At 55.2% G+C, this 14938-nt stretch overlaps 1 protein-coding gene across 1 annotated transcript; it reads left to right on the top strand.

Moving 5' to 3' along the window:
* Positions 1 to 293: 293 nt before the first annotated feature.
* TMPRSS5 (transmembrane serine protease 5) lies at positions 294 to 14064 on the top strand. Its single transcript, XM_089915543.1, has 12 exons — positions 294 to 1080; positions 1465 to 1563; positions 2054 to 2176; positions 3293 to 3428; positions 3756 to 3869; positions 5371 to 5414; positions 6106 to 6268; positions 7219 to 7397; positions 9002 to 9100; positions 9568 to 9710; positions 9989 to 10141; positions 10978 to 14064. Exons 1-12 carry the CDS (start codon positions 963 to 965, stop codon positions 11617 to 11619), a joined length of 2013 nt encoding a protein of 670 aa, XP_089771669.1. The 5' UTR covers positions 294 to 962; the 3' UTR covers positions 11620 to 14064.
* Positions 14065 to 14938: the final 874 nt, after the last annotated feature.

Here is a 14938-nt window from a genome sequence, read left to right as displayed (position 1 = left end):
ATTTCATAAAGGAGAAAGTTGAAATTTGGAGGGCTGATGAGTTACCAAGTTCATATAGTAGGCTGTAGACCTAGCTTTGAACTGCTGGTCCAGTGTTTTTGCCAAGATCTTACTTTCCATTACTCTTCTTCATGGCACATGAATTTTAGGCAAATGTCTGACCTACCCCACTCTATGCTTTCTTACTCCCATTCCTTTGCCTCCTCAACACCTTTTTCCTGGAATACCCAATGACCATATATGTCAGCTCAAACCCTATTCATCTATGAGGGCCTGTCTCAGAGGCTGCCTCTTCCAGGAAGCCTTTCTTGATCTCCCCAACAAGAAGTAAGCTCTCCTTTGGAATTCCAATGTTAGTTAAACTGAACTTCTCTTCTGTCACTGAACTTGTGCTGCTTTGTTTACATGACTTATCTTCAGGACTCACAGGTAGGTTCTTTGAGGCGGTGGTTGTGGAGGTCCATGTTAATTTACCTTGAACTTACAGTATCCCCCACCGTGGACTGTCCACTTGGGCTGAATACTATTTACTGGGTGAATGAATCCATGGTTCGTAGGGGAGGGGCAGTTTTTCCTCCAAGATAGGAGGGAAAGAGGAAGGATGGGATCTTAGGATCTGAGGAGGGATGTTCAGGGATTCAGTGGATGTCTTTCATGCCACTATGTCACCACTTCCAAGGGGGTGGTGAAGAGTGCGGGCGTTGGAGTTGGCCCAATCTGGGCTCAGGTCTCTGCTCTGAAACTTACTGGCTGTGTGAGAGAAAGGTAGGTGGGGCTAGGGGCTCCAGGAGAGCAGGGAGGCCCGAGGGGCATCTATGGGAACACACATGGAGTCCCCAAGATGAAAAAAGGCTCACAAGTGGCAACGAGGGCCCGGCTGGAGTTAGAGAGTGGGGACTTCTTGTGGTCGGTGGTGATTTCTCTCCTTGGTGAGTGACTGACAGCTATTTCCCCAGAGCCTGATGCTGGATGGCCAAGCCCCCATGGAGGCTCAGTATGCAGAGGAGAGTCCAGGATCCTGGATCTTCAGAGCAGAGCCAGGAGACCCACTGCGGAGGCCCGAGGCCCGGCAGCAACCCAGTAGGCCAGACTGGGCCATCGGGGAATGACAGGGTGGGGGCAGTGAAGGGACAATCTTCCTACATCCTCCAGATTCTTTTTCCCCAGATCTTCCCAGGTCAGCCTTAAATGACTGATGGTGAGAGGCTGTCTCACTATTTATCCCAGACCTGCTTTTGCTGTTTTCCATTTGGGGGCTTGAGTGGGCTCCGAGGCTCCAGTGATCAGACCTCTGTCCCCTACCCCCCCAGGATGATGGGGCAGGGGGAGGCGCGCAGGTGCAGTGGGGTAAACTACCGCTGCAAGTCGGTGGCTGCCTGGTCCCGGGGTGGTGCCTCGGGGTGAAGTGTGGCTGGCAGGCGGAGGCAGGGTCCCCAGATGCTCCTCTGCCCTCCTCCCCCACAGTCTCTTGGGCAGGGCGCTGGTGCACAGGGCGGCGCGGCTGGGCGGCGTTGGGAGCCCTGGTGTTGCTGGCTGGTGCAAGCATTGGCTCCTGGCTTCTAGGTCAGTGCTGGGACCTTCAGTGGCAGGGGAGGGGCAGCGAACAGTATCTGGGGGACGCTGGGAGAGTGGAGCAGGTGCTGAGCAGGTGTTCAAGGCAGGTGGGATGAGCGTCTTTTCCGTCTAGTCTGAGTAGACAGCACGTAGAAATGGGGTGAAGGGCCAGCAGCAGGGACTCGGGCTCTCCGTAAAGAACATTTCAGTCCTACAGTGAGAAATGTGCTCGAGTGGATGATCCAGGGAGGCCCTTGTCAAACTTCTCCAAGAGATCTTTCCCAGTCAGAGGGAGAGACAGAGACAGAGACAGAGACATTGAGAGCGCAATGTCTCTCTTCTGCACGTTGCGGGGGGCCTGCCTCGGGCAGGGCGGTGAGGAGCCCCCCTGAGGCTGCCTTTGCCTCCCTCTGCTGCAGGTCCCTTGCTCTGCTCCTTGGCCCCCTCCTAGGGGAGTCCCTTCCTTCCCCCAGCCTCTCCTTGTCTTTGTCCTCTGAAGCGCTGTATCTGTGGCCGGCTGCCCCTCAGCCTGTTCCTGGGACCCTGCAGGATGAGGATATGAGCTTAAACTGCTCGGAGGCCAGCGGTGAGGAAGCCCTGCTCCCCTCGCTTCCCAGAGCAGGTGGGCCTCGCCCCAAGGTCGCAGGACTCCCACCTGGGCCCCGGACCCCTGCACAGCTGTGGGATCCTCCCTTCTGGCTGGGGGCAAGAGGACCAAACTGAAGGGCCACGAGTTCGCTGCCATCCACCTGTGTCTCCCGTACTGTGAGGGTGGAGCCACAGCCCAGCCTTGTAGAGCTGATCTCTGATTTAGGGCTTTCAGCACTCCTGGGGGACGGTCTTGATCTCTAGCGGGGGCATGGCCAAAACCCCAGGCTGCCAGGAGGGATGGCGACTCGCCCTTTGGGCAGCGTGAGGCTGTGGTGTGGGGAAGAGAAGCCAGGTGTGTGTGTGTGGGGGGGCAGCGCGGGGCTGGCAAGGGTCTGGGTCCAGGGCAAAGAACACACAGAGGGCTGGAAACGTCTCGCCACGTTGTCTCCGCATCCCGCACCCAAACCTTGTCCCCTCCCCTCCAGGTAAGAGTTGAGGGTCAGCAGATACGGTGCTGCTAAGGCTGTGGGTAGAATCAGTTACAGAGGTTAGTTAGGGTCAGCTTGGAGCCTGCTTTTGCTAGCTGTGTGCGCCTTTGGTTCCATTACTGCTTTGAGCTTCCGTTTCCTTCTCCATGAAGTGGAGATGAAAATAGTTACCGCATGAAGTTGGAAGCATGATAAGAGCATAAAATAAAAGGGCTTAGCACAGAGCGTGGAAAAAGCAGATGCTCCACAAACAGGAACCATCACTAGTATTGTCATGAGATTTGAAATCAGAAGACCTGGATCCATCACTTGCAGATCCTGTGACATAGGATGGGTTGCTTAACCTCCGTGCCTTACTTCCCTCTGCAGAATGTGGAGGATGGGAATTCTCACCCCACAGGGTTGCTGTGACACTTAGTGATGGAGCACGTTTAAAAGCACTTGGTTAAAACACAAGCCTAAAAAGCTGCGCAAAGAGGGGTTATTTTGCTCTCGGAACTGGCTGGCTCCCTGGGGAACAGGGAGCTTGATATGGGGTGACCCAGATGCTATCGTGAAGGCCTCTTTAGGTCCCATGGTGGCCAGGTCCGACTCGCCCTGCCCATGCCGCCCCTCCATCCCGCAGCAGGTGGGATGTGGCTTTCATGCTGTGGTTTCAGTGTCTTTCAGAATAAACACCGAGGACTTCTTGCTGGAAGTGCAGGTGAGGGCCCGGCCAGACTGGCTCCTGGTCTGCCATGAGGGCTGGAGCTCTGCCCTGGGGGTGCGGATCTGCCAGAGCCTTGGACATCTCAGGTAGCTGGGGCCAGAAGTGGGGCCTGGGGAGGGTGGAGAGCTGATGGGTGGGGGAGGAGCATTGAAGACCTCTATCTGTCTGTCACCATCAAAGTACTCAGGAGGTCATTTTGGCCTCTGGGCATGATGGTGCCCCAGTCTGTTTCTCTCCTTTGAACATCCTTGATTTTTAACAAATATAAATCCCAGAAGAGGTCATTGTCAAAGTCTTGTTCAGTCACTACACTGGTATAGTATCACATTCCGGTTATACTTAACCCCCATCTCTTGTGCTGACCGTCAGTTTAAAGCTGATTTCCTCCCGTTTTATTCCCTTCTCCTGCCAAGACTCACAGACCACAAGGCAGTGAACCTGTCTGACATCAGGCTCAACAGCTCCAGGCAGTTTGCTCAGCTCTCTCCTAGACTGGGAGGCCTCCCGGAGGAGGTGTGGCAGCCCAGGTAGGGCTTCTCGGGGGGCTGAGTGATGCCCCTCACTTCCTGGTGAGAAATCCAGCAAAAATCTTCCTATCATGAGAGCCTGGTGGCGAGGACACTGGAGGTGTAAGATAGGACAAGGAAGAGGAATATTTCCCAATTAGAAATTGCTAACTCAGCTCACAGGAGCCCTGCCCACCAAAGTTTCACATACATCATCTTATTTGCCCCTCACAAGAACGGCAGGATTGGGTGTTATTGTCAGAGGATTTGAAATGGTACTCCTATTCCCATTTTACAGGTGGGGAAACTGAGACTCAATGAAGTAAAGGGCCTTGTGCAAGGTCACAGAACTGATAAGCAGCCAAACCAGGTTCCTGTCTCCAAACTAGTCCCTCTCACCCCTGCCGCACTTTATTTGGATAATTCTGCTATCTCAGGAGAGAGATGGTTAACTGTCTGGAACCTGGAGACCCTCCAGAGAAGAGAGGGCTCTGGGATGGCCCCTTCCCCAAATCCTGGGGGTGGGTGCAAGCTGAGCGGGTTTTCACCCAGCCTGGGTGTCCTCCAGCTTTCCAGCAGCCTCCTCCTGTCCCTGCTCTAAAGCCTTCTCACCCCTTCACCACTGTTCCCGTCTGAATCTCAGAACCCTCCTGTCCAGCTCCTGTCCCCTGTGGGCTGATCAGGGGAACATGGGGTCCCTGTCTTAGATACCTTAATGGGCAAAGGGAAGTAGGCGTGGGACTGACTCTGCCAGGAGAGCCGGGGGGCCGTGGATTTGGGAAACTAGTAGAATCCAGGCATTAGGATGCTGGGGGCAAGAGAGAAGTCAAGAAAGAGGGCTTTGCTCCAAAAGGAGTTGATGTTTTTTCCTTTTTAAGAGTGTGTTTTTAAATTGTATTTATTTATTTATATTAGGCTGCACTATGTGGCTTGCGGGATCTTAGCTCCTCAACCAGGGATTGAACCTGGGCCCTCAGCAGTGAAAGCGTCGAGTCCTAACCCCTGGACCGCCAGGGAACTCCCAGGAGTTGAGGTTTATGCTAAGAAAGAGGAGGGGAAAGAGGAGAGCAGGCATATGAGCACACAGGGCCGGGCGAAGGGCTTGGGAGAGAGTGGGGTCATCTGAGGCCGCAGCACGGGACGAAGAACTGAGTCCATTCACTCACTCTGTTACCCACTCGTCCGCTGAGCACACATTACTCACGGGCCTTAGTGGGAACAGCCGGATTTTCACATTCACGAACGCTCCATTTGTAACTTTGGGCCCTGCCCAAATCCAACTGGAGGACCACGAAGTCCTGTGTGCCCGGGACGACTGGGCAGAGCACAGCTGCTGTCCCACAGACCTGCTACAAGCAGGGGCCTGGGGGCTTGGGTGGGGTCAGGAAGCAGGTGGCTGTGGCTACAGAGAGGCCCCTGCTGCTTTCCCCAACAACGACCCCCTCCCCCAGGCCCTCAGGTGGGTGTGCAGCCTGGGGTGGGCCCCGCCCAGCTTCCTGCTGGCGCTGCCTCTGTTTTGCAGGGGCAGCTGTACTTCTGGTCAAATGGTTTCCCTCAGATGCTCTGGTGAGTCCTGTCCTGGGTCCGGGAAGGAGGCAGTGGGAGGAGGGCGTCTCCCCCGTGCCCTCAGGGTGGGACATCCCCACTGGGAAGCTCAGCTGGGTCTGGGGTGGGGTTCCTTGCCCACCTGCCTGCAGGGCCCCTTCTTGCAGACAGAGTTCTGCCCAAACAGAGCCCTGTCTACACCTCTGTCCCATTCGCCACCAGCCACTGGTTTGGGTGGATGACCTCCTTGCCTCACTCCCCGCCCTGGCCTCTGATGTTCCCTGGCCTCTGGGGGCGCCCCAAAGGGGAAACAGCAGCTTCTGGAGACTAAGGATGGTGGGGAAAGAGGGGCCAAGTGAGAGACAGTTTGCAGAGTTCCTTTCACCCGCCTTCCCAGTCATCTAGCCATCTCTTCATCTGTCCTTCCACGCGTCTGTCCACATGCCACCATTTGACCCCTCCTATGGGAAAGGCGTTTTCTTAGATCCTGGGGCTCCATAGGTGATGCAGGCACCACCCCTGCTCTCAGCGAGCGCACCGCCTGATGGGGCAGGTGGATGTGTAAGCAACATTTCCAGCTTCCCGCCCCATGCTTAGGGCCAGGAATGATAAATGGGAGCCGTCCACGCTGGACCACAGGCCTCGATGGTTGGCACAGTGCTGACACCCACCCCGCATTCTTTCCATCTCACCAGTGCTTGTCTGTTTGCAGAGTGTGGGACCAGGCCCCTGGCTTCCCAGATAGTGGGCGGGCAGGCGGTGGCTCCCGGGCGCTGGCCCTGGCAGGCCAGCGTGGCCCTGGGAGCCCGGCACACATGCGGGGGCTCCGTGCTGGCCCCGCACTGGGTGGTGACCGCGGCGCACTGTGTGCACAGGCAAGGCTGGGGGCTGCCGGGGGGAGGGTGCCCCCTAGCACTTTCTCTTTGGCCGTTGGTGTGTCCTGTATACAATGTCCAGCTGTCCGCCTCCCATGTCTGCTGAGAGTGGGCCCGGGCGGTGTTTGTGAAATTCTCCCTGTTCAGTGCCAAGAACAGCTCTGCCTAGATAGCAGTCATAATACAAATATTGGTTCTTTAGTTTTGTTATGTCTTTACGTTTTTAAAATGCTTTCGCACTCACAGCCCTCCATGATTCTTAACGTTTATCACCACTGTAATTAAATCACTTTCCATGTAATTATTTGTTTAATGTCTTTCTTCCCCTTTACACTGGAAGCTCCATGGGGGCAGGGAAGAGTCTTGTTTACCACTGAATCCCTTTGTTGATTTTTCCCCTGCCTTGTCCCCTTGGCCTGGAATATAGTAGGTGCTTAACAAATGCTGGTTGGAAGGAATGAAAGAGCTCTTCGGCCCTCTTCTCTTGATGGCAGGCAAGGCAGTGATGTAATCGTCATCTTACAGCGAGGAACCCGAGGCTGGGAGAGCCGAAGTGCCTCCCCAGCAATCACACTTAGGAAGTGCGGAGACAGCGCTGAGGAAAGCTCTGTTGACTCGGCTTAGAGCTATGATAATAACACAAGGCCCTTCCATGTTTGCTGTAAAACTTGAAGGGGGTTATGCCGGAGAGTGCAGGGGTGGTGGCCAATGATCATAGTGTCTCACTTCTCTCTCCATCAGTGCCTGAGCATTTATTAAGCACCTACTGCATGCCCAGTGTCTTGCCAGCTGCTGGGGGATTCTAAGAGGCCTGGGTTCTGGGAGCTTGCAGCCTGGTGATGGGGCCCCCACTAACAGCCGTGCTTGTTGGCTTCCTCCCCTCACCAACTCATTTATGTCAACGTCTCCGGCCCTTCCTCCCCCAGGCTCAGCTCAGCTCCCTTGTGCAGTTTCAGGCTGTCCCGCCGGTCCAGCTGGAGGGTCCATACGGGGCTGGTCAGCCAGAGCACGGTCAGGCCGCACCAGGGGGCTGTGGTGGAGCGGATCATCGCCCACCCTCTGTACAGTGCCCAGAGTCACGACTACGACGTGGCCCTCCTGCAGCTCCGGACCCCGCTCCACTTCTCAGGTGAGGCTGTGGTGAGAGGGGTGGCGCAGGGAGCGCGAGAGCCCCGTGGGTTCCTAAGACCCCCTTGTGCTGTGAGCCCAACGTTCACTTCATTTGGTGACCGTCATGGACTCTGGCATCACCTGGACCTGGGGTGGTGCCAACTCTTCCACACACTCTTTTGGGGACAAAGGTTCTGGCCCTTTTCCCATCTAGGCTGCAGGCGGGATTTGCCTCGAGGTCCCAAGAAGAGCTTCTCAGTGGCTCCATCTCCCAACAGGCTGCTGGTGCCAGGTCCCAGCTGGGCTATAGTGAATAATAGTTAACTATGTATTGACAGTTAATAGGATAACAGTTAATAACTAGCACCATGTTACGGTTAATAAGATTTACCTTACCAAATATTCTTTCACCCCATCCTCAGAACAAACCTGACAGGGAGCTGAGGCTGGTGTATGTAGATAAGGATGTTGACCTTTAGAGAGCGAATTGACTCTCTTCAAGTTCACGAGGCAAACAATTCCTGGGGCAGAGCGTCTCCTCCACAGCATCTGCCCTTGAAGGGCAGCTCTTCCACACGTATGTGCCAAGTGCACTCACCTACAGACACACATGCTCACAGATACACACACACACGTGTGCATGCCCTCACATGCTCACACACTCATGCAAGGCTCACATAAGTATGCACACCTACTCCTGTGCACACCTACTCTCACACCACACACACACACACACACACACACACACACTCAGCACTCCTCCCTCCCGTTGCTACCTGGAGCCTTGGGTTTCCCCAGCAACAGTGGTTTCTCTATGCCGTTCGCAAATTCTACGTATATGGATGCTCTCTGCACCATTGTTCAACAGTTAATGCTTCTAAATTGACATGAATATATTTAAAGGGAAACTTTAGGCTACTACCTAATTGGAGAATCCATATGACTTATATTAAATAGATAATAACCACAAAAATGCACAGAGTGAAAAGAAAACAGTGCTCAGGTCCCAGCTAGGCACTGTGCTCTGCAGGAACTGCCGCGTCAGGCTGCTCTCTCTGTGCTTGGAAGGGGTGGGCAGGCGTGAAGAGAGGTACAGAGTAGCACCAGACAGGCGCTTTCTCCTTGGTGCAGAAGAGGGGCTGAAAGAGAACCGAAGAGGAAATACTTTCTCCCAGCGAAGTGGCGTTTATCTAACGGCAGGTCTATGCATTATGTAAAATCAGGTTCAGGCTCTGCCCACAGGACAGGTTGCACACTTTTGGAAACCATGTCCCAAGAGGGTCCACACACCCTGGGGAAAATCCAAAATGGGTCCTCACTAGGAGAAGTTAGGTACAAACACCCAGAAGGAGTTTCCATCCCCCCTCAGCCCTAGGTGGGGATGCACCGTGTGTACACCGCCCGGCCTAGGGCACCAGGCACACTGCAGTTTCCACACTGTCCTCTGCGTGAATGGTGGCTCCCAGGTGGGGCAGTGCCTGACCCGCACAGCTGTACGGGAGGCCGGAGCCAGGACTGTTTGAGGAGGGGGCGTGGAGGACGCGCCCGCCCTGGTCCTTTGCCCAGGCTCGCGGGCAGGGAGGCCGAGCCGGAGTGGGACCCGGGACCACTGCCTCTCCGCAGACACCGTGGGCGCAGTGTGCCTGCCGGCTGAAGAGCAGGATTTTCCAAGGGGCTCGCAGTGCTGGGTGTCTGGCTGGGGCCACACTGACCCCAGTCACAGTGAGTCAGCTCCCAGGGCCCGGGGTGCACAGGGGTGTGGGTGTCGGGAGGCATCCTTTCCCAAGGTGAGGCACCTCCTCCTTCCCTGGCCACAGGGCAGCGCCAGCCGCCTTCTCCTCTGGCATCACCCTTGGCCAGCCCCAGGGGCCCCAGTCTCCCCTGTCTGGGTCTTTCTGGGAGAACAACCTGGTGTTTTCCCCTAAACCCAGGCCCCTTCCTCCCCCCTCCCCTTCTGCCAGGAGGGCCACGGCCTCAGCGTCAGGGTGTATGTGTGGGGTCTACTCCTCCTCTTCGCTCACAGCCCCCAAGTCTGACGGACCCTTGCCTCCTCGCCCAGAGTCCACAGCTCCCATCCTGGGCTCCCCTCTTTGGGCCTCCGCACCTCCGGGGCCTCTAAGGCTCTCTTGCTGCCCTGCTTTCTCGGGCCTTGCTCTGCGCCCCTCCATCTCCGCATCTGCCTCCCGCAGCCCACAGGTCGGACACGCTCCGGGACACGGTGGTTCCCCTGCTCAGCACCCAGCTCTGCAACAGCTCTTGCGTGTACAGCGGGGCCCTCACGCCCCGCATGCTGTGTGCCGGCTACCTGGACCAGAGGGCCGACGCGTGCCAGGTGCAGGCGGGCGGGGGCCCGGTGTGGGGTGGGCGGGGCCTGCGGCCAGGCGTCCGTCTGACATCCTCTCTGGGAGCGGGGCGTCCAGGCAAGTGGGCAGCGCGCTGCGGGTTGAAGGGGGGCGCGAGGCAAGACGGGATCGTCCTGGAAGCAGGACCGCCTGGAACGCAGGGTGTGTTCCCAGCCCCGGGGTCGGCGGTTGGGGAGTGGTCTGCCGCCACTCCACCAGCAAGGACTAACTGCCTGTTTCTCTGTGTCCCGGTGCCTGGATGCCGCAGGGGGACAGCGGGGGTCCCCTGGTGTGCCTGGACAAGGGCACGTGGCGCCTGGTGGGGGTGGTCAGCTGGGGCCGCGGCTGCGCAGAGCCCAACCACCCCGGTGTCTACGCCAAGGTTGCCGAATTCCTGGACTGGATCCAGGACACGGCGCAGGTGAGTCGGGGGGCAGGTGGGGCAGACCCGTTTGTGAAGGACCAATAACCCTCGGAAACCGTGACCCTCATCCCTCGGGCCTGGGCCCTGCTGGGAGCTGGGGAATATTCCCAGACTGGGAGAAGGAAGAAGTGATGCTTATAACGTTGAATCCATTCTATCAATTTAAGCATTCACTAAGGAAGAGCTGACCTGAATTTGTAGCCCAGCTCTTCGATTTCCTGTGTGACCTGTGGCAAATTCCTAACTTTGGTAAACCTCAGTGTCCCGGTAGTAACCATCGTGGCTACTGTATATGGCATCATATGTGATGACGACATGAGGTAAGGCCTGCCCAGCATGAGGCTTAGAGCGAGGGATGCAGGTGTTATTATGTATTTACTTATGACCGTTACTCATCCCTGGTCGTGCCTGCTCTCCCTGCCCTAGGGAGAGAGCTCAGCATTTAGCAGTTTGAGTTCAGCAACTGATTCATTCTGTGTGATCCTGGGCCGGCCACACCACTTCACCCGTTCAGGGCAGGAACCAAGTGAGAGAATGTGTATAAGAGCACGTGATCTGTATGAAGTACTTTACAAACGCAGAGTGTGGTCGTGGGAAGCACCCTTCTGCGAGGTTGGGCTCAGGGCAGGCGGTAGATAATTAGAGTTTACAGGGGACCTATGCGTCCACCTCCTCATTCAAACCTTACAAAAACCTAGAGAAGCAGATACTTTAGCCCCATTGGACAGAAGTGGAAATGCAGGTTCTGAGTGGCACAGTGATTTATTAAAATGCTAGTTACTCGGCTAACCGAGGGTGGAGCCACTCTGTAGATCAGCTCCTTTCTCTTTCAGCCCAGGACTCCCTCCCCTGGTCCTGTTGTTTCCTCAGTCTCACTGCATACCAGCCTCATGTTTCCTGGGGTCTCTGGCAGGTCCACTAGATGGAGGAGAAGCAGCAGCCCCGGATGCAGAAGGTGTGGATCTCTTATCACTGCACAAGAGACAGTCACCACCCACTGGCCAGCCTCCAGGCCACAGGGCCTCTCCACTCCAGCCCTGATTTCCAGCCCCTCTATCTCACCAGAGAGCCTCAATGACAGGAGAGAAGCTGGGGTTGTGTTGGGAAGGTCGGGGAGCCAGGAGGTGGGGAGGGAGCAGCTGGAGAGGAGGAGGGTGCTGGCGGCAGTCGGGAGCCTGCCCTTCTGCCCCCTCCCAGCCCCCCAGCCCCTGTGCGCATCTTTTGGGAGGATGCTCAGGGATGCCCTGGGCCTGCCTTCTCCCTGTGATCTCAGGCGGGGAGATGCCTCCCTACAGACCCAGGTTGGGAAGCTCCTGGGCAGATGGGGTCAAGGCTGGACCGGCCCAGGTGAAGCCCATGGAGTCAGGATCCGCCCCACTCTTCTGTCGATCTCACCTACTTCCTGCTCTCACTTGGCTCTGACTGGCCCTGCTGGGGCGGGGGCGCACTCTGCTTGGTGTTGGAATAGGGCGTAGGGTTTAAATGACAGTTCTGTGAGCTGGTCCAGGACTTCCGGTATTAAAGTGAAATGATGTATGGCCTCGGCCCCGTCCTCCCCCCACCCCCCTTCTCTCTCTTTCTCTCACACCCACATTAAGGGGTAGTAGAATTACAACTTTCCTCCCATACATGTTTCTTAAAACTCTGGAACAGACTTCTGCTCATATAATTCTGTACATTTGTTAAATCTACATGTTATGATTGACAACAGAAAGCCCCAGCCTTCCAGGTGCTCTGATGCTGCAAGTCTGAGTGCCACTGAATCAGTGCTCCCTCCGGGAGGGTCTGGCTTCCCCATGAGACCCATCTCTCCTCAGCTCTTGTTTCAGGACTGGGCCTTCTGGCTCGGGAGATGTCTTTCTGAGTTTCTACCCAGTTAGCATTTTCCTGGTTAAGCTTCTCCCCCACTCTCTCCTCTCTAGCAATTAAAATGCAATTGGTATCTTATTTCTAAAAACCGCAATGAATTTTTTATGGTGCTTACCCAAGGAAATGCAATTAGCGTTTAGCAATAACACAACTTTTTTGTGAGTTTATCAGCATTTTTTTGAGGGGTAGTACGAATGAATATTCATTCCTGGAGGGTCTGCTTCCTTTGCAAAGAAGTGCTTTAGAAAAAAAAGGGCCACAATTTACTGTCATTTAAAAACAGCTGGGGAAGTGGCTGCTGGGAGTCTGCTGCCCAACTGCAGAAGCAACGTGGGTGAGGCCCTGGCAGGTGGTGGGTAGTCTGACCCTGTGTTCTGAGAGCCCCGACCTCCAGCCTCCATCCCGAGATCAGCATTTACTACCCGACTCTGGTGGGTCCCCACTTCAAGAGGCGCTTTCAGGGCTGCCGATCTCTCTGGGCAGGGAAGAGGTACCAGCAAATCCATCAGCGATGATCTTTTTTGTGTTTCTGTTGTTGCCCATAGGCGTTTGCTTATTTAAAGGGAGGTTTTTATTTACCACAGTCATTGTGATCTGTTAATAACCAGTAACACTTGGATACTATTTTACGGTTTATCAATCCTGCTCACACGTGGTATCCCATTTAGATCTCACACCATCTATGTGGTGAAGATATTATTATTGCGCGCATTTCACAGGTGAGAAAATTCATTCAGAAAGATGAAGTGACTTCCCCAGGACCAGCCCGCTAAGAAGCGCCAAAGCCAGGATGGGAACTTCGAGCCTTTTCACGCCAAATTCACATCCTTGTTTTGCACACGGATGAACGAGATGGTCCAGTATTACACAGAAGTATAGAATGGGGAGGTTGGTTTAGTCACCTGCCTACAGTAATGCATTGCTATCCCTCTTTTTTATAGGTGTTAACCAAAACCTGGGAAGTGGCTCCTGCCAGAGACCCTTCCTGGGCAATGTTCTTACAGATTTCCAGTTCTGCATGGTCTGACTTAAAATGTTACAAATGAGTATTTTCCACAGGAGGACGATAGATAAAAAGAATCCTAATTAGAGAATTTGCTAATAACGATTCCCTGTTTACCTATAGAAGGTCCTGGTATCTTTCACCAGGCTACCAGTCAGATCTACAGACTCAGAGGCTCTCACCTGCCCTTCCTGTATTGGCAACTGCCAATCCAGCCCTTAGGAAAGTGAGGAAAAGTGGGTGCCCTGGGCCGGCTGCTGGAGGGCAGGGCTGGAGATGGGAGCAAGGAAGAGTGACAAGATTCAGGTCCGGAAGGATTTTAATGAGGACCAGCTGGGTGCCCAGCTGTGTGACGCTCTGCAGGGAATTCAGAGGCAGAGAAGCGGCTGCCTTATTGGAGCCATGAGACGTATTTGCAATAAATTATTAGCGGCCAGCCAGGCACGAGGCTGAGTGGTGCGGCAGTAATTGCTAAGGGAGCGCCAAGGGCCTCTTGTTGACTAAGTCAGGGCATTTCTGTGTGCAGGAAACCTGTCTCTCTCCCCAGGGATTCAGCATCCCACTTGCCTGGGCAGAGCTTGCCAGCCTCCTGAGACTTCCCAGGAAGGTGGCTCCTGGCTGCCAGGCCCAGGGTAGAGCCCTTCTCTCATCTACTCCTTCTCTGTGCTTTGGGGGTCTGGAGGGTACAGCGGGGTGCAGGCTCTCTCTCCTTGTTAGACTTTCCGTGGAGTCCTGCTTCTCCTAGGAGAGTTGCTGTGAACGAGGGGGCAGCCCTGTCATTCCTCGGAAACATTTCTCGGGCTGTTTCCTGCATTTTATTTTTGGAAGTGTTGGGTTCACCCACAATAGGACGAAACTGTAAATGCTAGAGGGTGGTACAGCAGCTGTCAGGAGATGGTCTTCCTGAGTCTCCCCACTGTTTTTCTCTCTTCTTCCTTCTCTGCCCTCTCCTGGCCATGTACTTAGGACCCTCCTCATTGCTCAAAAGAGAACCCACCTACACCTGCTCCCACTCTTTCGCCTCCCTCGTCATCCTGGGTCTGGATCCCTCCCCACCTCCCTACGTAGACACACCAGAATGTATCTTTGTGTTTGCGTCACTGGGGCTCTGCTTCCTGCTAAACTCATTGGAGCCCAGTATGCTTAATGGCCCTTTAAACCGTGTCTTAAATACCTCCACCTCTAGGAAGGCTCCTTATCGTAGGTAGGGAGCAGCTTCCTACTGAGAGGTGAAGCTGGTCTTTCTTACACATTCTGAGGTCAGGAAAAGGAGGGGCGGAGCCTGCAGGCAACCTCTGCAGACTTCCTGTGCCCCCGGAGCCCCAGGGCCGAGCAGTGCAGGGAAGTCTGCTGGCGGGTTTTCTCCTGGGCTTGGTGCTGGGGTGGACCACGCTGGGGACTCAACAGAATGGAGAGAGGAGTCCTGGCTCCAGAAGGCGTGATCTGTCACTAATGTGACAGGAAGGCGGGGGCTTTCACAGGCCTGGGCTTATCTTCTGTGCATCCTCCCTTCCAAGGAATCTCTGGCTGTGGCATCTGATGGTGGACAGTCCCGTCTGGGTCTTTAACCACTGGAGAGTGTGCTGCCCTGAGCTAGTGACTCAGCCTTCTTGGAGTTTGGTCTCCCATCTATCAAATAAGGGGTCTGGGTGAGGGCGTCTCCGCGGGATCTGCCTTTTCAGGCCGCCTTTAACACAAACCTCTGCTGCCTCTGGAGACATCTATCTGCAACCCCAACACCCAGTCAGGACACCCATGGAGAAGAGCTTGTTCCCTGGGACAGATCTAAAGGAACAAGCTTGCTCTGCTGTGTCAGGCCCTCTCCAGGACAGCGCTCTGACTGCCCTCTGTGTCCTGGGAGGATGAGGCACCAGGCAGAAGATTTTAAAGCCATCTTTCCCCATGTCCCATGTACACTGGCG

Source organism: Delphinapterus leucas, chromosome 7, assembly GCF_059928025.1.
Source record: "Delphinapterus leucas isolate spDelLeu-1000000601 "Yukka" chromosome 7, BTC_Dleu_Yukka2, whole genome shotgun sequence".
In the NCBI taxonomy this organism is placed as follows: domain Eukaryota; kingdom Metazoa; phylum Chordata; class Mammalia; order Artiodactyla; family Monodontidae; genus Delphinapterus; species Delphinapterus leucas.
The sequence above is the reverse complement of the archived record's forward strand: the minus strand, read 5'-3'. Positions and strand labels throughout refer to the sequence as shown.